Here is a 25,692-nt window from a genome sequence, read left to right on the forward strand (position 1 = left end):
TTCTGTGTTTGCTCTAATATGGGAATCTTCAGGTAAGGCCATGATACCAGCAGAACCACTATCTGAGATATTTGCGACATTAACTTGGTTAGTGAACGAACCCATGTCATTTTAAGCAACACTGGCAACCTGGAGACTAATTAAATAAATATTATAATCGCATGTTCATAAGCTGTACATGCCTTGCCATATGCCCAATTCTTCCTAATGCAGCTGTACTTATTTTAAAAAAGAAATTGCAGTACAAAGAGAAGCAATACTGGAACACTAACAAACATGAAGTCCATGGTCAGAAATCACATGGAGCCTATGAGGCATAAATGTCTCCTGTTTATTTAAGCAAAACAATATGTACAATAATAAATTATACAAGATGGATAAACGTATTTTCAGGTGACATACATATGCATCATGGAAAAGCTACCGATTTATTTATGCTTGTTAAGGGAAAAAATACGTTTGATGAAAAATAAACTGATATAATCAAAGTAACAAACACCATCTATGGAATAAACAATGACGCAATTAAAAAAACGATGCGGGCTATGAAATTACGCAGCCCCTGGAAGGTTAGATCTTATAATCTCCTAGGGGGAGAACACAGCCGAATTGGAGCGAAAGCACTCTAATATCATGTATATCTATCATCCATTGTGTTGAAAATAGTTATGATGCTGCACATGCCTAGCCATGCTAAATTCTTCCTAATGGAGCTATACTAACTTACCAAAATAAACTGCAGTACAAAGAGAAGCAAGCAATATTGGAACACTAACAAACAGCAAGTACATGGTCAGAAATCACATGGAGCTAAACTATGAGACATAAATGTGTGTGTCTCGTACATATGTAAGAAAAATAATACATACAAACAAACTATGCAAGATCGATGAAAATATTTTCAGGTAACATACAGATGCATCATGGAAAAGCTAGCAAGTTATTTATGCTTTGTCAAGGGAGAAAAACGTCCTATGTAAAAGAAACTGGTATTACCAGAGTAACAAAAACCATCTACAGAATAACGAAGAGGCAATGTAGGAAAAACAATGCGAGTTATAAAACTACGCAGCCCCTTGAAGGTTGGATCTTATCATCTCCCAGAGGTAGCACACAGCGGAAATGGAGCAAAACGCACTCTGATAACATGTATATCTACCGTATCTTGTGTTGAGAAGTACCGATGAATCAAATTACAGAAATTCTAATACAAACAGGAAGGCACGGAACTGCCCAACCAAAGAAGCATGAGTTACATTCAGGAGATCTGTGCTCTAGAAGTTCTTCAAGATTTTATCCTGTGATACGCCATCTGCTGTAAGGGCCGAGGTGACCTCCTCGATCATTTGGCTTTGCCCGCATAGCACAGCCCCAGTGGAAGTAGGATTGGCAATGTTCTTGGCTTCCAAGAACGCGCGCTGAACATAACCCCTTTCACCTTTCCAGCCATCATCTGGCCGTGACAGGACCGGCACAATCTTGAGCCCAGATGACTCCCACTCTGCAAATCTCTCCTGATACGCCATTGTTTCCAGATTCCTGGCGCCATAGTAGAGCCTCACATCAGCTCGCTGCTTGGCCGCGAAGCCGAACTCGATGAGCGAGCGGATCGGGCTGATCCCGGTCCCGGTGGCGAAGAGGAGCAGCGTCTCCGCGGCGTCGGCCGGGGTCACCCTCTCGATCGGGAACCCCTTGCCCATGACCGCGCCGAGCTCCACCACGTCGCCGTCGCGGAGGCCGCAGAGCTTCTCCGCGGTGGCGCCGGGCACGGCCTTGACGAGGAACTCGAAGGCGCCTCCCCCCGGCGGGGACGCGATGGCCATGAAGGCGGGCTTGAGGCCGTCCTCCCCGGGGACGCGGACCAGGAGGTACTGCCCCGGCGCGGTGAAGGAGGAGGCGAGGTCTGCGGCGTCGGAGAGGTCGACGCGCAGGTGGAAGAGCGAGCCGTCGGCGCTGGCCGCGCCGATGGAGGCGACGGGGGCCGCGTTCCAGACCGCCGCGTCCTGCTTGACCGCGGCGGCCGCCAGGGAGGGCAGGCGGCGCCGGAGGAAGGGGAGCGAGCGCAGCATTTTGGGGCTGGCGAAGGCATGCCGGGAGGAGGGGAGGGGGGCGAGGGGCGTGGCGGAGATGGTGGCGGCCGTGGCCATGGCGGAGGGTCGGGGCTCCGAAGGCGCCGAGAAAGCAGGAGATCGTGGGGATCGGGTGGCGATTAGGAGAGGAGAGGAGCCCGTGGCTCTTGGGATGAGGGTGGGGATCGCGCTTGGGTGGGCCCGGTGCTGTCAGGTCAGGTGCGCACGGCCCATGATCAATAAAATCTCACTATCCCATTTGTATCTCTGTATTGATTTTTATGATCAATGAAATCATAGAGGACTTTTTTTAAGGGAAAAATCATGGAGTCTGTTCTATAAAATCAAGGTACTGAGCAGTTGTGTATAACATTTGTTTATGAATTCTGTGATCATGTCCTTCCAAGAAGCACCATAATTTCCGATTAGCCGAAGGACTAAAATTAGACCTTTCTCTTCATCGAGAACATACTTTAGAAAAGTTTGGGTGACATCTACAACTCCGAGAAAAAGATGTGTAGAATTTAAAGAAGCACCATAATTTTGAGGTATAAAGTTGAAATTGGCACCCTTGGTGCATTGTGTTTTTCTGTACCTAAGTAGAGCCAAGCTGTAACTACTACTCTATCAATATGTAAATTTTGTGCTATAAATACTTTGGCATAGTAATTGTTGGTCAAAATGCTTATCCTAACGAACCCAATATGCTATGTATTTTGGAAGGTATGGGGGCACAAATGGCTTCTAAATCCAAACAAGATATTTGAGTACCTGATGACCGACAACTTCTACAGAGAGAGAAAATAAACTATGCGATAAAATTTTGGTCATTTCACTATGGTTAAACTCAGTATGCCGTTTGGAATGCAAAAACCGAAAACATAGGAACAGTTAAAAGAAGTACATGAGTTCAGTGTCTTGTGTAGTTGTGTTGCCGATTTCTGCATAAACAGAAACTCTGGGAATTCAACAAAGTTGTTGCTTTGATGCACTACAACAATTTTGCAGAAAATGGTTTCTTACATGGAGAGAAGGGAAAGAAAAACTCCTGGACTTGCCCAAGAAATTTCACCATGAGGTTCGACCTCATATTTAAAAACTCCTCCAAAATGTGAAGGACAGGAATAATTTATATAAATAATAAATACAAGAATTCATAGGTCCATTCCTACAATCCAAAGTGCCTCATAGGAAAATTCCTATAGGTTTACCAATGAGATTCCTTTGTTCCAAAAAAGAAGAGCTTAACCTCATGAAAACGGTAGATGGTCTATTACATCTATTTACAAATGTGTTTTCTCAATTTTGACAACTTTCTCAAACGTAGTAATTCACAACCCCAACATAAATATTCTCTGGCTCCACAGGTGGTCGCTCCATCACTGTTATATTTTCTGTCTCTACAAACTCCCACTTTCCTAGCAGTTGATGCCACAGGTTTGGATATTTGGGCCAGCGAGACGGGTAGTGAATGGATCAACACGAACCCACAGCAAGGAGAAGATAGAAGCGAGGAGGACAGCCCAGACGATGACAATCGTTGGTGTGCGGTTTTGCCTGCCCATAAGACCCTTGAGGAATGGGTATAAGTGAACAATCACCCAGAAGGCAAAGAAGAGCTTCCCAAAGAGCGGCCCCCATGATTGGTAACCACTGTTGATGGCGTAGGAGGTACCAGCAACGACACCGACCATGTTAATGATCAAAATGGTCGTCGGAGGGATAAGAAGCGTCGTCCACTTGAACATGTAGAGCTCAGCAAAGTCGCCTTCTTCATCATTAGCCTTTGAGGTGACAGTGAAGTTGGTGTCGATACCTGCAAGCACCTTCAGAAGACCCTGAAAGACGGCAAACAGATGGGCAGAGATACCTCCAATGACCCAGAACTGTTCATTCCTCCACCACTCGTCAATGCCAACACCACTCCACCTCATCTCAAGGATACCAGTGGCGAAAATTGAAAGGAAGAGCGCAATGAACCAGATACTGGCCAAGTTGCTAATCTGCATTCCAAGAAATGAATATGGTCAGTTTTGTTGCTGCAACCTCTTTCAACTGAATGTATAAAAGATGTATGCAACCAATGTTTACCTCTGGCATGATGAACTTTCCAGTGAGCAGACAGATAGCAGGCAATATACAATAGACTAGAAGCGGGAGAGAGGTTAGTGGGTAAATGGTGGTGTTGATGTAAGCGAATCTCTCCAGGAACTTGAGGCGCCCTCCGTAGCCATACCATAAGGGGCAATGCCGGCTGAAAAGAATTTCAACAGAACCAAGAGCCCACCGCAGCACTTGATTCAGACGATCTGAAAGATTGATGGGGGCAGATCCCTTGAAAGCTGGGCGCTTGGGCATGCAATAGACTGAACGCCAGCCTCTTGCGTGCATCTTGAATCCAGTGAGAATATCTTCTGTGACAGATCCATAGATCCAACCAATCTGCAATCAGAACAACCTCGTTACAGTTAACCAGGAACTGGCCTTACTCATGCCAACTGAGACATATCATTTGCAATTCGTAACAAAAATAGCCAGTATAAAGTGTATTATGAACTTGTGCAAAATAGTACTAACATATTTTTGTTTCTCCAGAGCAAAGATACAAAAACACTAGTTGCATCCACCATTTTGCATACTGGTACCTCACTTCTATTTTATTGTTTTGCACAAATTTTGTGTAATAGAAAATATGAACGAACATTATTGGAATGATTGTTATGTTACCTCAGTTCCCCATTCAGACTTGTCCTCATAGCCACAACTTATGACATGGATAGCTTCTTTCAAAAGAGATTCTGGAGTGGACGACTGAGGAACACCACCATATTCCATCAGAGTGGAGGCAACAAATGCTGCTGACTGGCCAAATCTCTTCTCTAAGCTCATTTGAGACATGAGAACTGATTTCTCATCATCAAACCCAGCACCTGCCAAATAGTACATGTTGGTTAAAACTCCAGAATGTACAATAACTGCTGCAGATGACAAAACAGTATAAAGAATTGGGCGGTGGAAGATGCAAGAAAATAAAGATGGTACCTTCAACACCCTCCTCTATGTCTTCGAGATTGAATACTGGAACAGAACTGTCCACATGCTTGTTCGACTTTTTCTTATCTGAGCTCCTTTTCTTTGACTTGCTTGCCTTCTTCTTGCCCCCACATAGTGATGCCAAGAAACCTGGCTTCTTCGCCTTAATTGGGGGCTCATAACCATAGATAGCCGTTCTGTTGAAAACACAACCAGTTCCCACATAAACTGGTCCTTGAATGCCGTCAAGGCCCCTCAAGTTAATCTGCAGCAAGCCCAAAAATCATTGGACATGGTTAGAAATTTTAAAACCAGTCCATCGACCAATCTTAGAATCTTAGCATCACTTATTAAGTATCCAAACGAGCATCACATGTTACGCTATTGATTACTTGAAACCAGTGAATTCAGGAGAGAACTGTGGACTTACATCAAAAAAGACAGTGTTCCTGTTTGCATATCGATCATTCCTATCAATACCATCAAACCTTTGTGGGAACTGCACATAACAGACTTGCGGACCTAGGTTTGGATCCATTAGGAAGCACATAGCTTCTCGGACAGCCTTGCTGTTGTTGATGTAGTGATCACAATCAAGATTCAACATGTATTGTCCGTTAGTAAGGACAGCTGAGACACGAACCTGTGGAAAAAATTGATCTGACATTAGAACCATCAAATGGAATTAATTAGATAATTTAACTTCCGTAAGAGTATTAACTACTCACAAGGGCATTCATGGCACCAGCCTTTTTGTGGTGCTGGAACCCAGGACGCTTTTCACGAGACACGTAAACTAAACGGGGGAGCTCATTACCCTCAGTATCAAGGCCACCACTGTGACCAAGGAAAACCTGAGAATGGTCAGAAAGAGGAGTTAGCCAAGCAATGAACTTTCTAAATAGTAGAATACAAAAAAATAGCTAGATAACCAGGTATGTCTAGCTTTCAATTCAGTAATAGCAGTCTATATTGGAAATACGCTAACCTGAATCATTCCAGGATGATCCCTGGTATTGTTTCCTGGCCATGGTGTGCCATCTTGCATGATCCATCCTTCCTCGGGGACTTTCAATGCCTTAGAAACTAGGGCATTTATCCTAATTTTAAATTCTTCATATTCTCTCTACAACAGTTTTTTGTGAGACACGTTAGCATAGGATCAGAAAATGTGAAATCAATACCTATATGTTCACAAAGCAAACACACCTTCATGGCCCGGCGGTCTTTAACAAATGAAGGCTGGACTTTATCTTTCAGGTAATCAATTTTCTGGCAAAAGTAAAACTCAGGAGCTCTGGGTTCAATGTCATACTTCTTCACAAATGGTACCCATTTCCTAGCAAACTCTGAAGTCTCAGCCAATGCGTCAAAAGTCAGCATTGAAGCTCCGTCATCAGATACATAGCAAGAGACCTTGTCCACAGGATAATCAACAGCAAGTATGGATAGCACAGTGTTGGCAGTGACGATAGGTGGCTCCTTCAAGGGGTCGACTGTACTGACAAATATGTCAACAGCAGCCAACTGAGACGGTTCACCTTCTCGGTCATACCTGTTAACAGAAATGAAATGGTAGCAACGTCAGGAATAGTTAATAAACAATGTCTGCTTCAACTAAGTACAGAAGAAATTGTTAAGATCACCTTAAAGCCAGTCTATCAAGGTAGGTCTCCCGGTTGATTGGAAACCACTTCGGGAACTGATCCAGTATCCAGGATAAAGCAAACCAAATCTCACATATAACAGATAAAAGCCACAGTGGGTATGCATTACGCACAGGATTTGTGAGACGGTAGTGCAGGAAGATGCTTAGAACAACCAACCGCAGAACAATGACCATTCTGTATGGATTTATTTTGGATGAAGCAATGGGGACTTTTCTAGATAGAGGCTGGCGAGTTTCATCATTCCTGTAATTTAGATCGAATAGAATTAATGCTGGAAGACAATAGGCTAGAACATTATAATGAAAAGAACATGGCCAATATTCACAAAAAAGAAAGGCTGTAACTGTGCAAGTATAAAGGCAATCTCCTAACTCGTAACTTCAATCAGGTTTTGTACTGACAAACAGCAGATGCTGCTGTAAGATATGAATGTGAAGAGGAGGGTGTTGGAACTCACAGTAAAGCATCTTCCATGTTGTACTCAGTAGATGCATCGATGTCAGTAGCTGCCCGGCCTTCAGAGGGAGCAATGCTTGTCCCATTAGTCATGGGAATCGCACCCTTGTCCTGCTTCATTTTCCAGCCATCGACTCTCTCTTTCCAGGCAACATTCCCAATACTGCCAGAGAACTCCCTTGACGGATTTGCTGGCAAGGAGCACGAAACAATAATCGTTATATTCACATCTCAAGTGAGTGTTGCAAAATGGAACACGAGAGATCATGTCAAGAAACAAACATACGTGAATGATTCACATAGGGAAACGGAGCACGTCTGCTGATGTTCCCCGTAGGGGACATCATATGATGATCAGGGGAAGCTCCAGGGATTTCTCCTGACATCTGCAAGCAAGCAAAATCCAACTCAATAAACTGAGCAATAGCGCATACACAGGATATTCTCATCAAAACCTATTAAATAGAACTCTTGAGCACCAACCTGGCTGTTGGTGACTGAAGGGACGTATCCCCTAGGGATCTCTCCACTGTCATACTTGGAGAGGCCGATCTCGCCACTGTCATACTTGGGGTGGCCAACATTGCCACTACCCCCAGTGTTCATGCGCCAGCTGCGCATCCTATCAGCAATCTTCTGCTTCTGGTCCTCAGTGCCAGATGCAGGGTAGTTGAAGTCACTGCCATCATCGGCGTCAGTGTCGTCGCCTTCCTCCCCACGGATCGCAGGGCTCCCTGAAGAAGCCATACACAGCTCAGCATAGACTCGACAAAATGTTTCAACCCTAAATTGCAGTCAATGACCAGGAGGCCCAAAATTGGGCTTCATATACTGGTTCTCCAAAGCTACAATTCACCCAGACAGACAAATTCTAAGAATGGTGTAAGATCTACTAAAGGGAACCGTCCGACCTTCATTACCAGCTCACGACAAGAATGATGTTGTAGCAAGATCTACAAAAGTGGATCCCCATTTTGGCTGTTGTTAACTACTCGTAGCATAAACTTGTCAGGTGCGCTCAGCTCAATTGTACTCGAATTGCAGGCGGCGAGAGAGAGAGAGATCCGTCCGTGGGGAAGTGGATGGTGGGCGTTACCTCTGTGGCGCTTGTACTTGGTCTTGCACTGGAGGCAGGCCTGGGTGCCCTCCTTGCGCTCGTGCTCGTAGCAGGGGCGGCAGACCGGGAAGCGGCAGACGTCGCAGGCGGTGAAGACCTCGCCGTCCACCGTGGTGCCCAGGCCGTCGGCGCAGATCTGGCACACGTCCCCGGCCCCGTGCCTCCCGGACTTCTGCACACGGCAACAGCGAGACGCGGTCAAAATCGAGGCTTTGCATCCACGAACCACAGATCCGGCCCGGGAAATGCAAAGCGAGGTTCTTGGAAAAGAAAAAGATCCGCGGGGGACTCACCAGGGCATCCGCGTCGCCGTCCATGGCGCGGCAGGGCGATCCACCCGGCACCGACAACCGAGCTGGAGCAGCTCCTCCCACCCAATGTGCGGAGCGCGGAGGGGGGTTCGGGGGGGCAGTGGGGATGGCAGCGGGAGCGCCGCTGCTACTAGTAGTGGTGGTGGAACTACCGGGAGGGGGGAGGAGGGTGAAAGGGACAAGCCACCAGCGGTGTGTTGGTTCCGCTGTCGGTTTCCATGAGGGGCTTGATTAATTAGGAGGCCATTGGCGAGGGATCTCCGCGTTCCTGTTTTGTTTATTCTGGATGAGAAATTATCGTCGGCCAGCGGGGCGGGAGGTGGAAGAAAGGCGGGGTGGGGCCGGGGCGGCAGAGAGCGGGCACCGTCGGTGACCGACAAAGGGGAATCCCTGGCGTGGGAGGAGGAGGAGATCTGCCCCTGCCCCTGGTAGGTCGGACGCGCACGGAAAATGTGTGATTATTTCTCAACTACTGCTGTGCAATCAGGCTGAGTGGAAGTGAAGTGGTACGGGTAAACGATACTGTAGCAAGGCGGCGGCGCATGAAGAGCGTAGAAGAGAATAAACAGATGTCAGAATTTATACGAGGCAAATTATTTTGTTTTCAAACTAAGGAGCATTGCCTCCAATTTCATTGAGATTGAAACAATCGGACTAACAACATGGTTCAGATCCTTGGGTTCTGTAGCACATTGCGTCAAAAGATAATGGAAGCCAAAACTAGAATCAAAAGATACACTCATAGCAAAACACTAGCACAGCCCAGTTTTTCTTTTGAACACAGCACATCCCAATATTGGAAACACCTGGACCAATCGGGGACCAAACATAGCTTCTGGAAATAACCGATCTATAATTTGGGCAACTCCAACATCGTGAATCAAAACAGACACGACAAATGTCTACGGACAACTCATACAGAAATAAAATGTCTACCAACACGTCCGGCGTGTCCACGGACAGTAGATAGCATGACGGTCATCCAACCCGGCACAGTGGATAGGGTGTCCATGTCACTAAATGTCTGCCTTTGCTTTTTTAATATCCGGAGCACTCAGATAACTGAAAATAAATAAAATCATCCGTAAATAATTATGATGTGCAAAAATTCCAGTGAAATAATAATTCAAATATAAATATTATAGTTCAAACATGAAGTTTTTTAATAAAATACTCCCTCCGTAAACTAATATAAGAGCATTTAGAATACTAAAATAGTGATCTAAACGCTTTTATATTAGTTTACAGAGGGAGTAGTTCAAATTTGAACTCAACTTATTCGAAGACATTTTTTAGTTCTCCCCTCAAAGCGCCCGCAAATGCTCAATCAGATCATTGTGAAATTGCTTATGAGTTGCTCGATGGTGAATACGTTGATGCATCTGGATAAAATCCTCAAATGACGTCAGATTTTGCTCTGTAAGTTGGATAGGATAACTCATGTGCTCAAATTCCAGACCATGGCGAACTTCGTCACCCTCATCCTCCACAATCATGTTGTGCTTGATCACCCAAGTTGGCATGAACTCCCACAACTTCTCTGCATCAGAATAACCGCAAAACAGGCTTGGAGCAACTTCAAATGCTCTCTCGACACCCTTTCTAGCTCATTCTTGTATTTGGACAAGTGAGATCTGTTCTCACCCATTGGATCAGAAATTATCTTAACGAAGGTCGCCCATGTAGGATAGATACCATCACATAGATAACAGCCCACGTTGTAGTCATGACCATTGATGGTTTAGTTGCACGGGGGAGCTTCTCCCGCACACAACCTTGCAAACAATTGAGATCGATGCAGCACGTTGATGTCATTGTGAGACCTAGGCATCCCAAGGAAAGAGTGTCAAATCTAGAGGTATTGTGATGCAACTGCTTCAAGAATGATGGTGGGCTTCTTACAATGGCTTTGATATTGCCCTTGTAGAATACAGGGCAATTCTTTTGTTGTCAGTGCATGCAATCTAGGGATCCGAGCATACCTGACCACCTTCTTGCTTCCAATAGTGCCATGAGCTCCTAATAATTTGAGACAGGTCATGGATTCCTCCTCCTCCCTCCCAACCGCCCAGCCGCCCCTCCTCGAGTCGCAAGTAGGAAAGCCTAGCCGCTCCTCCTCCTCCTCCCTCCCAACCCTAGCTGCCGCTCCTCCTCCTCCTCCCTCCCAACCCTAGCTGCCCCTCCTCCTCCCTAGCCGCCCCTCCTCCTCTTCCCTTCCTCGCCGCCGCCTGAGGCAGCCGCCGGGCAAGCCCGAGGCGCCAAGGATGGTGGCGGCGGGGCCTCGGTTGCCCTGCCTCTGCGCGGGGAACCCTGGATCTGAGCGACGGCTTCATTGGCAAGGCACGGCCGGCTAGGAGCCGTGCGGGCGGTGGATCTGGCGTCCCGGCCGCGCGGGCGGCGGGATGCGGTGGTCGTTGGCGGCCGCCGGCGGTTTCTGCGGTGACCGGTGCGCGCGATCTGGCGCCTCCCCTCCTCCCCTGTTTGGCGTGCGGGCCAACCTCGTCGGGTCGCACTTCCTTGGGTCGCCGGTTCTCTACAGGAGGCGCTGCTGGCGGCGGGGATCTAGTTCGGGAGAAATCCCTGGTCGGCCATCGCCGGACGCGTCGACGGCGATGCCTGAGGGCGCTGTTCCCCTCCTTGGAGGCGTCGGTATGGACTGATCCCCTCACTTCCCCTTCCTCTAGGTCTCCCGGGCGAAAGCCCTAACTTTGTTGGGCGGCGACGGCGCTCACGACGCCGTTTCCTTCTTGAAGGCGCCGCTTTGGGAACCTTGGGCTGGGTGGCGCTTGTGGGTGGTGGGCGACGGCGGTGGTGCGGCCCTATCCTAGCATGGATCTACATCCGTTGCTTGGAGATGGACTCACGTAGGTGGAGGTCGTCGTTTGGCGTCAAGGTGGCGTCGATGGCGGAGGCACCTACCAAGGTTGGCACCTCAATCTGCTCTGAAGATGGACTAGTAGAAGATGGCGACGACGACATATGTGAGTGCGTCAGACCGGTTTGTGCCCCCGACCCGGTATGTGGCTCGGTCGGGGCCTCCGGCTTTAGATGTTAGGCTTAGGTGAGAGGTCTGGGTATTTGGCCCAGCTTGCACCCCTTCATCATATGGATTGGAGTAGCGGCAGATGTTGCCAAGATGGCGGATTCAGACATATTGTTGTACTACTTTGTAAGGTCCTCGAGAATAATCAATAAAATGGCTGTATGCATCTCCCAGATGCAGAGGCCGGGGATCATCCTCCTTTTCTAAAAAAATAGTGCCATGAGCCTTGCGGTGTCTTCGGCAGTTGGTTCTCTCAAGTACTCATGTCCAAACAGCTTGACCACCGTAGTAGCTAACCTGGCACGGCTCCGAGATATGTGCTTACAGACATTCAGAGGTGCTCGTCCCATGAATCTGCGGTCGTGCCATAGGCAAGCATCCTCAATGCAGTCGTGCACTTCTGGTAACCAGAAAATCCAATGTTTCCAACAACACCCTTCTTCAAGATGAAGTAGTCATCATAGGCCCGAACAACATTGTAGAGGCGGTCAGACATAGTTCACTACATCCGAAAACGACAGTGTGAATAGGTCTCGAGTAGCGCATCAGGGACAAAGTAGTTGTCCATCAGCATCAAAAGCTCACATGCTATTTTCTAGATCAACACTTGATGTCTCTTAACTGGTCCCTTGTAATCGAGGCATGCTCCTTCGCGTGTTCTGCGTCAGCAAGAATTGCCATCATCATCGCCATTTTGTGCTCATATTCATCTTCCTCATCCCACGAAGATGTGTCAATGAACTCATCGTAGAAGTACTCCTTGTCTGAATCCATCGTGTTTGCTTCAAATCAAACAACAAAAACTTCAAAATGTTGGCTATGGTATTTGGTCAAACACTTGTCGGGCAGGGTGTCCGCCATGGGCGGTAATGTGCAGGGACGCGGAGGGTATCTGGGTGGCGGCCGAACCAGAGGTGGAAGGGAGGCATAGGCAAAGTGGGGTGGCGCCCAGGTGGAGAGGTGGAGGTCCGGCAAGGCCTGGAGGCAGAGTGGGTGGTAAGTGGCGGCGTCGATCTCGGACTACACGAGTACAAAGCAAGGGTGGAGGGATGGAGTGATAAAATCGAGGCTCCGGTTGGGGTTTCTGTGTGGGTGGGGAGTGTTGAAGGCTACGTGGTGGCAGTCCAAACGCCACAAACCTCCCCTAGCTTTGCTTCCGGTTTGTGGGATTTAAGACACCCGGACCACGCCGCAGACGTTTGGTACATGGCGTTGGATGGCCTAAAGTGTCGTGACAGCATGTTCTAGACATTTGTAGGTGTTTTGGTGCACAACGTTGGAGTTGCCCTTACCTTGCTACTAGAACGAAATGCGGGATACAATGGCCTTAGGGCAACTCCAACGCGAATCACTAAATCACCCCTAAATGTCTGGATCGGACAATCCGAACATTTTTTACCCTCCAAAGCCAGTCATCAAATTTGTCTGAACCGATCCGTATATCTGAAATCTCACAAATCGGAACCAAACCTAGGGTTGGTTTGTGGGAGTTGGAAGTCCGCTACGTCGGACTCTGACACTGTAGATCCCCCCCCCCAAATACTCCACCTGAAGCCTTCTTTGCACTCCATGCTCTTCCCCTGCTCTTTGTATCCGCACCCTCAGTGACCGACGCCGCTGTTGTACCATCCCGGTCGCCGCCCATGCATTGCCGAACCTTCGTCGCTCTAACCAGACACATGCCCGCCTTGGCCTATGTCGTTGTTCCGCCCCGGATACCACTGGCGCCCAGGTACCATCCGCCCCTGCCGCCATCATGTTGGGGAACATAGTAATTTCAAAAAAATTCCTACGCACACGCAAGATCATGGTGATGCATAGCAACGAGAGGGGAGAGTGTCGTCTACGTACCCTCATAGACCGTAAGCGGAAGCGTTATGACAACGCGGTTGATGTAGTCGTACGTCTTCATGATCGACCGATCCTCAGTACCGAACGTACGATACCTCCGTGTTCAGCACACGTTCAGCTCGGTGACGTCCCGCGAACTCACGATCCAGTAGAGCTTCGGGGAAGAGCTTTGTCAGCACGACGGCGTGGTGACGGTGTTGATGAAGCTACCGATGCAGAGCTTCGCCTAAATACCGCTACGATATGACCGAGGTGGATTATGGTGGAGGGGGCACCGCACACGGCTAAAAGATCAATGATCAATTGTTGTGTCTATGGGGTGCCCCTGCCCCCGTATATAAAGGAGCAAGGGGGGAGGCGGCCGGCCAAGGAGGAGGGCGCGCCAAGGGGGGGAGTCCTACTCCCACCGGGAGTAGGACTCCTCCTTTCCTAGTAGGAGTAGGAGAAGGGGGAAGGAGGAGGTGGAGAGAAGGAAGGAGAGGGGGCCGCCGCCCCCTTCCCTTGTCCAATTCGGACTGGGGCAAGGAGGGCCGCGCGCCACCTCCTGGCTACCCTCTCTCTTCTCCACTAAGGCCCAATAGGCCCATTACATCCCCCGGGGGGTTCCGGTAACCCTCCGGTACTCCGGTAAAATCCCGATTTCACCCGGAACTCTTCCGATGTCCAAATGTAGGCTTCCAATATATCAATCTTTATGTCTCGACCATTTTGAGACTCCTCGTCATGTCCGTGATCATATCCGGGACTCCGAACTACCTTCGGTACATCAAAACATATAAACTCATAATACCGATCGTCACAGAACTTTAAGCGTGCGGACCCTACGGGTTTGAGAACTATGTAGACATGACCGAGACACGTCTCTAGTCAATAACCAATAGCGAAACCTGGATGCTCATATTGGTTCCTACATATTCTACGAAGATCTTTTATCGGTCAAACCGCATAACAACATACGTTGTTCCCTTTGTCATCGGTATGTTACTTGCCCGAGATTCGATCGTCGGTATCTCAATACCTAGCTCAATCTCGTTATCGGCAAGTCTCTTTACTCGTTCTGTAGTGCATCATCCCGTAACTAACTCATTAGTCACATTGCTTGCAAGGCTTATAGTGATGTGCATTACTGAGAGGGCCCAGAGATACCTCTCCGACAATCGGAGTGACAAATCCTATTCTCGATCTATGCCAACTCAACAAGTACCATCGGAGGCACCTGTAGAGCACCTTTATAATCACCCAGTTACGTTGTGACGTTTGGTAGCACACAAAGTGTTCTTCTGGTAATCGGGAGTTGCATAATCTCATAGTCATAGGAACATGTATAAGTCATGAAGAAAGCAATAGCAGTAAACTAAACGATCAAGTGCTAAGCTAACGGAATGGGTCAAGTCAATCACATCATTCTCTAATGATGTGATCCCGTTAATCAAATGACAACTCATGTCTATGGCTAGGAAACTTAACCATCTTTGATTCAACGAGCTAGTCAAGTAGAGGCTTACTAGTGACACTTAGTTTGTCTATATATTCACACATGTTTTATGTTTCCGGTTAATACAATTCCAACATGAATAATAAACATTTATCATGATATGAGGAAATAAATAATAACTTTATTATTGCCTCTAGGGCATATTTCCTTCAGTCTCCCACTTGCACTAGAGTCAATAATTTAGATTACACAGTAATGATTCTAACACCCATGGCGTCTTGGTGCTGATCATGTTTTGCTCGTGGAAGAGGCTTAGTCAACGGGTCTGCAACATTCAGATCCGTATGTATTTTGCAAATCTCTATGTCTCCCACCTGGACTTGATCCTGGATGGAATTGAAGCATCTCTTGATGTGCTTGGTTCTCTTGTGAAATCTGGATTCCTTTGCCAAGGCAATTGCACCAGTATTGTCACAAAAGATTTTCATTGGACCCGATGCACTAGGTATGACACATAGATCAGATATGAACTCCTTCATCCAGACTCCTTCATTTGCTGCTTCCGAAGCAGCTATGTACTCCGCTTCACACGTAGATCCCGCCACGACGCTTTGTTTAGAACTGCACCAACTGACAACTCCACATTTCAATGTAAACACGTGTATCCGGTTTGCGATTTAGAATCATCCGGATCAATGTCAAAGCTTGCATCAACGTAACCATTTACGACGAGTTCTTTGTCACCTCCATAAATGAGAAACATATCCTTAGTCCTTTTTAGGTATTTCAGGATGTTCTTGACCGTTGTCCAGTGATCCATTCCTGGATTACTTTGGTACCTCCCTGCTAAGCTAATAGCAAGGCACACATCAGGTCTGGTACACAACATTGCATACATGATAGAGCCTATGGCTGAAGCATAGGGAACAATTTTCATGTTCTCTCTATCTTCTGCAGTGGTCGGGCATTGAGTCTGACTCAACTTCACACCTTGTAACACAGGCAAGAATCCTTTCTTTGCTTGATCCATTTTGAACTTCTTCAAAACTTTATCAAGGTATGTGCTTTGTGAAAGTCCAATTAAGCGTTTTGATCTATCTCTATAGATCTTGATGCCCAATATATAAGTAGCTTCACCGAGGTCTTTCATTGAAAAACTTTTATTCAAGTATCCTTTTATGCTATCCAGAAATTCTATATCATTTCCAATCAGCAATATGTCATGCACATATAATATTAGAAATGCTACAGAGCTCCCACTCACTTTCTTGTAAATACAGACTTCTCCAAAAGTCTGTATAAAACCATATGCTTTGATCACACTATCAAAGCGTTTATTCCAACTCCGAGAGGCTTGCACCAGTCCATAAATGGATCGCTAGAGGTTGCACACTTTGTTAGCTCCCTTTGGATCGACAAAACCTTCCGGTTGCATCATATACAACTCTTCTTCCAGAAATCCATTCAGGAATGCAGTTTTGACATCCATTTGCCAAATTTCATAATCATAAAATGCGGCAATTGCTAACATGATTCGGACAGACTTAAGCATCGCTACGGGTGAGAAAGTCTCATCGTAGTCAACCCCTTGAACTTGTCGAAAACCTTTTGCAACAAGTCGAGCTTTGTAGACAGTAACATTACCGTCTGCATCAGTCTTCTTCTTGAAGATCCATTTATTCTCTATGGCTGGCCGATCATCGGGCAAGTCAACCAAAGTCCACACTTTGTTCTCATACATGGATCCCATCTCAGATTTCATGGCCTCAAGCCATTTTGCGGAATCTGGGCTCGTCATCGCTTCCTCATAGTTCGTAGGTTCGCCTTGGTCAAGTAACATGACCTCCAGAACAGGATTACCGTACCACTCTGGTGCGGATCTTACTCTAGTTGACCTACGAGGTTCGGTAGTAACTTGATCTGAAGATTCATGATCGACATCATTAGCTTCCTCACTAAATGGTGTAGGTGTCACAGAAACCGGTTTCTGTGATGAACTACTTTCCAATAAGGGAACAGGTACAGTTACCTCATCAAGTTCTACTTTCCTCCCACTCACTTCTTTCAATAGAAACTCCTTCTCTAGAAAGGATCCATTCTTAGCAACAAATGTCTTGCCTTCGGATCTGTGATAGAAGGTGTACCCAACAGTTTCCTTTGGGTATCCTATGAAGACACATTTCTCCGATTTGGGTTCGAGCTTATCAGGTTGAAGCTTTTTCACATAAGCATCGCAGCCCCAAACTTTAAGAAACGACAACTTTGGTTTCTTGCCAAACCACAGTTCATAAGGCGTCGTCTCAACGGATTTCGATGGTGCCCTATTTAACGTGAATGCAGCCGTCTCTAAAGCATAACCCCAAAACGATAGCGGTAAATCAGTAAGAGACATCATAGATCGCACCATATCTAGTAAAGTATGATTACAACGTTCGGACACACCATTTCGCTGTGGTGTTCCGGGTGGCGTGAGTTGCGAAACTATTCCGCATTGTTTCAAATGTAGACCAAACTCGTAACTCAAATATTTCCCCCACGATCAGATCGTAGAAACTTTATTTTCTTGTTACGATGATTTTCCACTTCACTATGAAATTCTTTGAACTTTTCAAATCTTTTAGACTTATGTTTCATTAAGTAGATATACCCATATCTGCTCAAATCATCTGTGAAGGTGAGAAAATAACGATACCCGCCGCGAGCCTCAATATTCATTGGGCCACATACATCAGTATGTATGATCTCCAACAAATCTGTTGCTCGCTCCATTGTTCCGGAGAACGACGTTTTAGTCATCTTGCCCATGAGGCATGGTTCGCAAGTACCAAGTGATTCATAATCAAGTGATTCCAAAAGCCCATCAGAATGTAGTTTCTTCATGCACTTTACACCAATATGACCCAAACGGCAGTGCCACAAATAAGTTGCACTATCATTGGAGCTGTAGAACTTATTGGAGACCTCATATCTCTCAATCTGGGCATTTGCTTGAAATATTAACTTCAACTCCTAGAACATCTCATATGCTCCATGACGTTCAAAACGTCGTTGAAGTCCCGGTTCTAAGCCGTAAAGCATGGCACACTGAACTATCGAGTAGTCATCAGCTTTGCTCTGCCAGACGTTCTTAACGCCGTCAGTTGCATCTGCAGCAGGCCTGGCACCCAGCGGTGCTTCCAGGACGTAATTCTTATATGCAGCAATGAGGATAATCCTCAAGTTACGGACCCAGTCCGTGTAATTGCTACCATCATCTTTCAACTTTGCTTTCTCAAGGAACACATTAAAATTCAACGGAACAACAGCACGGTCCATCTATCTACAACAACATAGACAAGCAAAATACTATCAGGTACTAAGTTCATGATAAATTAAAGTTCAATTAACCATATTACTTAGAACTCCCACTTAAATAGACATCCCTCGAATTATCTAAGTGATCACGTGATCCATCTCAACTAAACCATGTCCGATCATCACGTGAGATGGAGTAGTTTTCAATGGTGAACATCACTATGTTGATCATATCTACTATATGATTCACGCTCGACCTTTCGGTCCCAGTGTTCCGAGGCCATATCTGCATATGCTAGGCTCGTCAAGTTTAACATGAGTATTCTGCGTGTGCAAAACTGGCTTACACCCGTTGTATTTGAACGTAGAGCTTATCACACCCGATCATCACGTGGTGTCTCGGCACGATGAACTTTCGCAACGGTGCATACTTAGGGAGAACACTTATACCTTTAAATTTAGTGAGAGATCATCTTATAATGCTACCGTCAATCAAAGCAAAATAAGATGCATAAAGGATAAACATCACATGCAATCAATAGAAGTGATATGATATGGCCATCATCATCTTGTGCCTTTGATCTCCATCTTCAAAGCACCATCATGATCACCATCGTCACCGGTGCGACACCTTGATCTCCATCGTAGCATCATTGCCGTCTCGCCAACTATTGCTTCTACGACTATCGCTACCGCTTAGTGATAAAGTAAAGCAATTACAGGGCGCTTGCATTGCATACAATAAAGCGACAACCATATGGCTCCTGCCAGTTGCCGATAACTCCGTTACAAAACCTGATCATCTCATACAATAAAATATAGCATCATGTCTTAACCATATCACAACACAACATGCCCTGCAAAAACAAGTTAGACGTCCTCTACTTTGTTGTTGCAAGTTTTACGTGGTTACTACGGGCTGAGCAAGAACCGTTCTTACCTACGCATCAAAACCACAACGATAATTTGTCAAGTTAGTGTTGTTTTAAACTTCTCAAGGACCGGGCGTAGCCACACTCGGTTCAACTAAAGTTGGAGAAACTGACACCCCAGTCACCTGTGTGCAAAGCACGTCGGTAGAACCAGTCTCGAGTAAGCGTACGCGTAATGTCGGTCCGGGCCGCTTCATCCAACAATACCGCTGAACCAAAGTATGATATGCTGGTAAGCAGTATAACTTGTATTGCCCACAACTCACTTGTGTTCTACTCGTGCATATAACATCTACGCATAAACCTGGCTCGGATGCCACTGTTGGGGAACGTAGTAATTTCAAAAAAATTCCTACGCACACGCAAGATCATGGTGATGCATAACAACGAGAGGGGAGAGTGTCGTCTACGTACCCTCGTAGACCGTAAGCCGAAGCGTTATGACAACGCGGTTGATGTAGTCGTATGTCTTCACGATCGACCGATCCTCAGTACCAAACGTACGGCACCTCCGCGTTCAGCACACGTTCAGCTCGGTGACGTCCCGCGAACTCACGATCCAGTAGAGCTTCGGGGAAGAGCTTCGTCAGCACGACGGCGTGGTGATGGTGTTGATGAAGCTACCGACGCAGAGCTTCGCCTAAGCACCGCTACGATATGACCGAGGTGGATTATGGTGGAGGGGGCACCGCACACGGCTAAAAGATCAATGATCAATTGTTGTGTCTATGGGGTGCCCCCTGCCCCCGTATATAAAGGAGAAAGGGGGGAGGCGGCCGGTGATACGTCTCCAACGTATCTATAATTTTTGATTGCTCCATGCTATATTATCTTCTGTTTTGGACATTATTGGGCTTTATTATTCACTTTTATATTATTTTTGGGACTAACCTATTAACCGGAGGCCCAACCCAGAATTGCTGTTTTTTTGCCTATTTCAGAGTTTCGCAGAAAAAATATATCAAACGGAGTCCAAACGGAATGAAACCTTCGGGAACGTGATTTTCGGAACGAACATGATCCACGGGACTTGGACCCTACGTCAAGAAAGCTACCAGGAAGACACGAGGTAGGGGGCGCGCCTACCTCCCTAGGCGCGCCCTCCACCCTCGTGGGCCCCACGTTGCTCCACCGACGTACTCCTTCCTCCTATATATACCTACGTACCCCCAAACGATCAGATACAGAGCCAAAAACCTAATTCCACCGCCGCAACCTTCTGTACCCACGAGATCCCATCTTGGGGCCTGTTCCGGAGCTCCGCCGGAGGGGGCATCAATCACGGAGGGCTTCTACATCAACACCATAGCCTCTCCGATGAAGTGTGAGTAGTTTACCTCAGACCTTCGGGTCCATAGTTATTAGCTAGATGGCTTCTTCTCTCTTTTTGGATCTCAATACAATGTTCTCCCCCTCTCTCGTGGAGATCTATTCGATGTAATCTTCTTTTGCGGTGTGTTTGTTGAGACCGATGAATTGTGGGTTTATGATCAAGTTTATCTATGAACAATATTTGAATCTTCTCTGAATTCTTTTATGTATGATTGGTTATCTTTGCAAGTCTCTTCGAATTATCAGTTTGGTTTGGCCTACTAGATTGATCTTTCTTGCAATGGGATAAGTGCTTAGCTTTGGGTTCAATCTTGCGGTGTCCTTTCCCAGTGACAGTAGGGGCAGCAAGGCACGTATTGTATTGTTGCCATCGAGGATAGCAAGATGGGGTTTTTATCATATTGCATGAATTTATCCCTCTACATCATGTCATTTTGCTTAAAGCGTTACTCTGTTCTTATGAACTTAATACTCTAGATGCATGCTGGATAGCGGTCGATGTGTGGAGTAATAGTAGTAGATGCAGGCAGGAGTCGGTCTACTTGTCTCGGACATGATGCCTATATACATGATCATACCTAGATATTCTCATAACTATGCTCAATTCTGTCAATTGCTCAATAGTAATTTGTTCACCCACCGTAAAATACTTATGCTCTTGAGAGAAGCCACTAGTGAAACCTATGGCCCCCGGGTCTATTTTCCATCATATTAATCTTCCAACACTTAGTTATTTCTGTTGCTTTTATTTTACTTTGCATCTTTATCATAAAAATACCAAAAATATTATCTTATCATATCTATCAGATCTCACTCTCGTAAGTGACCGTGTAGGGATTGACAACCCCTTATCGCATTGGTTGCGAGGATTTATTTGTTTGTGTAGGTGTGAGGGACTTGCGTGTAGCCTCCTACTGGATTGATACCTTGGTTCTCAAAAGCTGAGGGAAATACTTACGCTACTTTGCTGCATCACCCTTTCCTCTTCAAGGGAAAACCAACGCAGTGCTCAAGAGGTAGCAAGAAGGATTTCTGGTGTCGTTGCCGGGGAGGTCTATGCAAAAGTCAACATACCAAGTACCCATCACAAACCCTTATCTCCCGCATTACATTATTTGCCATTTGCCTCTCGTTTTCCTCTCCCCCACTTCACCCTTGCCGTTTTATTCGCCCTCTCTTTTCCGTTTGCCTCTTTTCAGTTTGCTTGCCTTGCCATCATGGCTAGCCCTTTATCTTCTCCGTTGTCTCCCGAAAATGAAGTTCTCAATTTTAAACAAAGGGAGGGAGAAAATCTAAAAGACGCTTGGTATAGAATTTGCAATGCTCAAAATAGATCTACCAGGAAGCAATCTACTTCCGTTCTTCTCTGCAATTTTTATGTAGGCGCTAATCCTTGGTATAGATATATTCTTGATACAATTACCGGAGGGAATTTCTTGGGTAGCCATACTTTTGACTCTTATAATGCTATGATAGATTTATTTGGCTCACCACCTCTCTTGGTTAATGGAACTATGTTAACTTTGGAGCATGTAATGCAAAGACTTGAAATTATTGAAAATAAAGTTGCTACCGTAGAGTTAATTGAAAATCTGGATAAAAAGATCCACAACCAAATTACCCAATATGGATCTAAGGTAGGAGTCACTTTGAAAAATATTAAGGAGAAGGAACCCATAGTTAATGAAAGAATAAATCAAGATTCCACTAGAATCGATAAACTTGAGGGTATCATTACCAACTTGGGAACCGCTTTTTCTCCGTAAAGAATAATCCAAGTCCTCCAACTAAAATTGCCAAGCTTATGTATGTTCCTAAAAATAAGGGTGAATCCTCTAGTAAAGAAACTGCAGATCTTAAATATATAAGTATTCATCCCAATCTTTTTGCTATCATTAAGGAACCATTTGCTACAAATGAATTTTTCGATCTTGTTCCTAAAAGTTTGATAATTAATAAAAAGAAAGAAACTCTAAAGGGTGATAGATGTCTTATTGAAGAATTGCCTACCAAAGATGGCAATACCTAGATCTATCCTTGCTTTTATGCCTAGCTAGGGGCGTTAAACGATAGCGCTTGTTGGGAGGCAACCCAATTTTATTTTTATTTTTTTCTTTTTGCTTCTGTTTAGGAATAAATATTTGTTCTAGCCTCTGGTTAGATGTGTTTTTATGTTTTAATTAGTGTTTGTGCCAAGTTAAACCTATAGGATCTTCTTGGATGATAGTTGTTTGATCTTGCAGAAAATTCCAGAAACTTTCTGTTCACGAAAATAATTGTTAAAAATCACCAGAACGTGATAAAATATTGATTCAAATTGCTGCTGATCAATAATAAAAAAATCTAGCTCGTCCTATTTTGGCTGATTTTTTCGAGTTCCAGAAGTTCGCGTTAGTTACAGGTTACTACAGACTGTTCTGTTTTTGACAGATTCTGTTTTTCATGTGTTGTTTGCTTATTTTGATGAATCTATGGCTAGTAAAAGAGTTTATAAACCATAGAGAAGTTGGAATACAGTAGGTTTAACACCAATATAAATAAAGAATGAGTTCATTACAGTACCTTGAAGTGGTCTTTTGTTTTCTTTCGCTAACGGAGCTCACGAGATTTTTTGCTGAGTTTTGTGTTGTGAAGTTTTCAAGTTTTGGGTGAAAGATTTGATGGATTATGGAACAAGGAGTGGCAAGAGCCTAAGCTTGGGGATGCCCATGGCACCCCCAATATAATCTAAGGACACCAAAGCCAAAGCTTGGGGATGCCCCGGAAGGTATCCCCTCTTTCGTCTACTTCCATCGGTAACTTTACTTGGAGCTATATTTTTATTCACCACATGATATGTGTTTTGCTTGGAGGGTCTTGTATGATTTGAGTCTTTGCTTTTTAGTTTACCACAATCATCCTTTCTGTACAAACCTTTTGAGAGAGACACACATGATTCGGAAATTATTAGAATACTCTATGTGCTTCACTTATATCTTTTGAGTTATATAGTTTTGCTCTAGTGCTTCACTTATATCTTTTAGAGCACGGTGGTGGATTTGTTTTATAGAAACTATTGATCTCTCATGCTTCACTTATATTATTTTGAGAGCCTTAAAATAGCATGGCAATTTGCTTTAATTAATATCATGAGAAATTTGATGCTTGATAATTGTTTTGAGATATAAAGGTGGTAATATCATAGTTGTGCTAGTTGAGTAATTGTGGAATTGAAAAATACATGTGTTGGAGTTTGTGATTCCCGTAGCATGCACGTATGGTGAACCGTCATGTAACGAAGTCGGAGCATGAAGTATTTGTTGATTGTCTTCCTTTGTGTGGCGGTCGGGATCGCGCGATGGTTAACTCCTACCAACCCTTCCCCTAGGAGCATGTGTAGTAGTACTTTGCTTCGAGGGCTAATAAATTTTTGCAATAAGTATATGAGTTCTTTATGACTAACGTGAGTCCGTGGATTATACGCACACTTACCTTTCCGCAATTTTCTAGCCTCTTCGGTACCGTGCATTGCCCTTTCTCACCTTGAGAGTTGGTGCAAACTTCGCCGGTGCATCCAAACCCCGTGATATGATACGCTCTATCACACATAAACCTCCTTATATCTTCCTCAAAACAGCCACCATACCTACCTATCATGGCATTTCCATAGCCATTCCGAGATATATTGCCATGCAACTTTCCACCGTTTCATTTATCATGACATACTCCATCATTGTCATATTGCTTTGCATGATCATGTAGTTGACATTGTATTTGTGGCAAAGCCACCGTTCATAATTCTTCCATACATGTCGCTCTTGATTCATTGCATATCCCGGTACACCGCCGGAGGCATTCATATAGAGTCATATTTTGTTCTAAGTATTGAGTAGTAATTCATGAGTTGTAAGTAAATAAAAGTGTGATGATCATCATTATTAGAGCATTGTCCCAAGTGAGGAAAGGATGATGGAGACTATGATTCCCCCACAAGTCGGGATGAGACTCCGGACTAAAAAAAAGGCCATAAAAAAGGCCCAAATAAAAAAATAAGAGAAGGGACAATGTTACTATCCTTTTACCACACTTGTGCTTCAAAGTAGCACCGTGATCTTCATAATAGAGAGTCTCTCATTTTGTCACTTTCATATACTAGTGGGAAATTTCATTATAGAACTTGGCTTATATATTCCAATGATGGGCTTCCTCAAATGCCCAAGGTCTTCGTGAGCAAGCAAGTTGGATGCACACCCACTTAGTTTCTTTTTGAGCTTTCATACACTTATAGCTCTAGTGCATTCGTTGCATGGCAATCCCTACTCCTCGCATTAACATCAATTGATGGGCATCTCCATAGCCCGTTGATTAGCCTCGTTGATGTGAGACTTTCTCCTTTTTGTCTTCCCACATAACCCCTACCATTATACCTTATTCCACCATAGTGCTATATCCATGGCTTACGCTCATGTATTGCGTAAGAGTTGAAAAGGCTGAAGCGCGTTAAAAGTATGAACCAATTGCTTGGCTAAAACCGGGGTCGTACATGATATGAATATTTTGTGTGGGGAAAATGGAGCATAGCCAGACTATATGATTTTGTAGGGATAACTTGCTTTGGCTATGCTATTTTGATAAGACATAATTGCTTAGTTAGTATGCTTGAAATATTATTGTTTTTATGTCAACATTAAATTTTTATCTTGAATCATATCAAATCTGAACATTCATGCCACAATAAGAAGAATTACATTGAAATTATGCCAAGTAGCATTCCACATCAAAAATTCTGTTCATTTACCTACTCGAGGACGAGCAGGAATTAAGCTTGGGGATGCTTGATACGTCTCCAACGTATCTATAATTTTTTATTGCTCCATGCTATATTATCTTCTGTTTTGGACATTATTGGGCTTTATTATTCACTTTTATATTATTTTTGGGACTAACCTATTAACCGGAGGCCCAGCCCAGAATTGCCCTTTTTTTGCCTATTTCAGAGTTTCGCAGAAAAAAAATATCAAACGGAGTCCAAACGGAATGAAACCTTCGGGAACGTGATTTTCGGAACGAACATGATCCAGGGGACTTGGACCCTACGTCAAGAAAGCTACTAGGAAGCCATGAGGTAGGGGGCGCGCCTACCCCCAGGCGCGCCCTCCACCCTCGTGGG

The 25,692-nt window shown here is 45.1% G+C and overlaps 2 protein-coding genes across 2 annotated transcripts; both read right to left on the minus strand.

Annotated features, from left to right (window-relative positions):
• Positions 1–1,123: 1,123 nt before the first annotated feature.
• Positions 1,124–2,225, minus strand: LOC109746382 (fruit protein pKIWI502). Its single transcript, XM_020305496.3, has one exon. It carries the CDS (start codon positions 2,145–2,147, stop codon positions 1,275–1,277), a length of 873 nt encoding a protein of 290 aa, XP_020161085.1. The 5' UTR covers positions 2,148–2,225; the 3' UTR covers positions 1,124–1,274.
• A 935-nt stretch (positions 2,226–3,160) lies between these two features.
• On the minus strand, positions 3,161–9,135 carry LOC109746379 (probable cellulose synthase A catalytic subunit 8 [UDP-forming]). The gene is made up of 14 exons (XM_020305493.4): positions 8,639–9,135; positions 8,325–8,517; positions 7,712–7,962; positions 7,515–7,614; positions 7,230–7,419; positions 6,749–7,015; positions 6,312–6,657; positions 6,091–6,228; positions 5,831–5,956; positions 5,533–5,745; positions 5,112–5,367; positions 4,797–4,999; positions 4,161–4,511; positions 3,161–4,072 (listed from the first exon to the last, which is right to left on the minus strand). The coding sequence occupies exons 1-14, from the start codon at positions 8,660–8,662 to the stop codon at positions 3,488–3,490; spliced, it is 3,243 nt and encodes a 1,080-aa protein (XP_020161082.1). The 5' UTR covers positions 8,663–9,135; the 3' UTR covers positions 3,161–3,487.
• Between the last annotated feature and the right edge of the window lie 16,557 nt (positions 9,136–25,692).

This window comes from Aegilops tauschii, chromosome 2 (genome assembly GCF_002575655.3).
Source record: "Aegilops tauschii subsp. strangulata cultivar AL8/78 chromosome 2, Aet v6.0, whole genome shotgun sequence".
Classification (NCBI taxonomy): Eukaryota; Viridiplantae; Streptophyta; class Magnoliopsida; order Poales; family Poaceae; genus Aegilops; species Aegilops tauschii.

Bases quoted from the DNA above. Each gene is read 5' to 3' on its own strand.
- LOC109746382 (XM_020305496.3), bottom strand. From the start codon at position 2,147: ATGGCCACGGCCGCCACCATCTCCGCCACGCCCCTCGCCCCCCTCCCC.
- LOC109746379 (XM_020305493.4), bottom strand. From the start codon at position 8,662: ATGGACGGCGACGCGGATGCCCTG. The intron at 7,615-7,711 runs GTTGGTGCTCAA...GCTTGCTTGCAG, and splicing joins CTTCAGTCACCAACAGCCAG to ATGTCAGGAGAAATCCCTGG. The intron at 7,420-7,514 runs GTATGTTTGTTT...GCTCCTTGCCAG, and splicing joins TCCCTATGTGAATCATTCAC to CAAATCCGTCAAGGGAGTTC.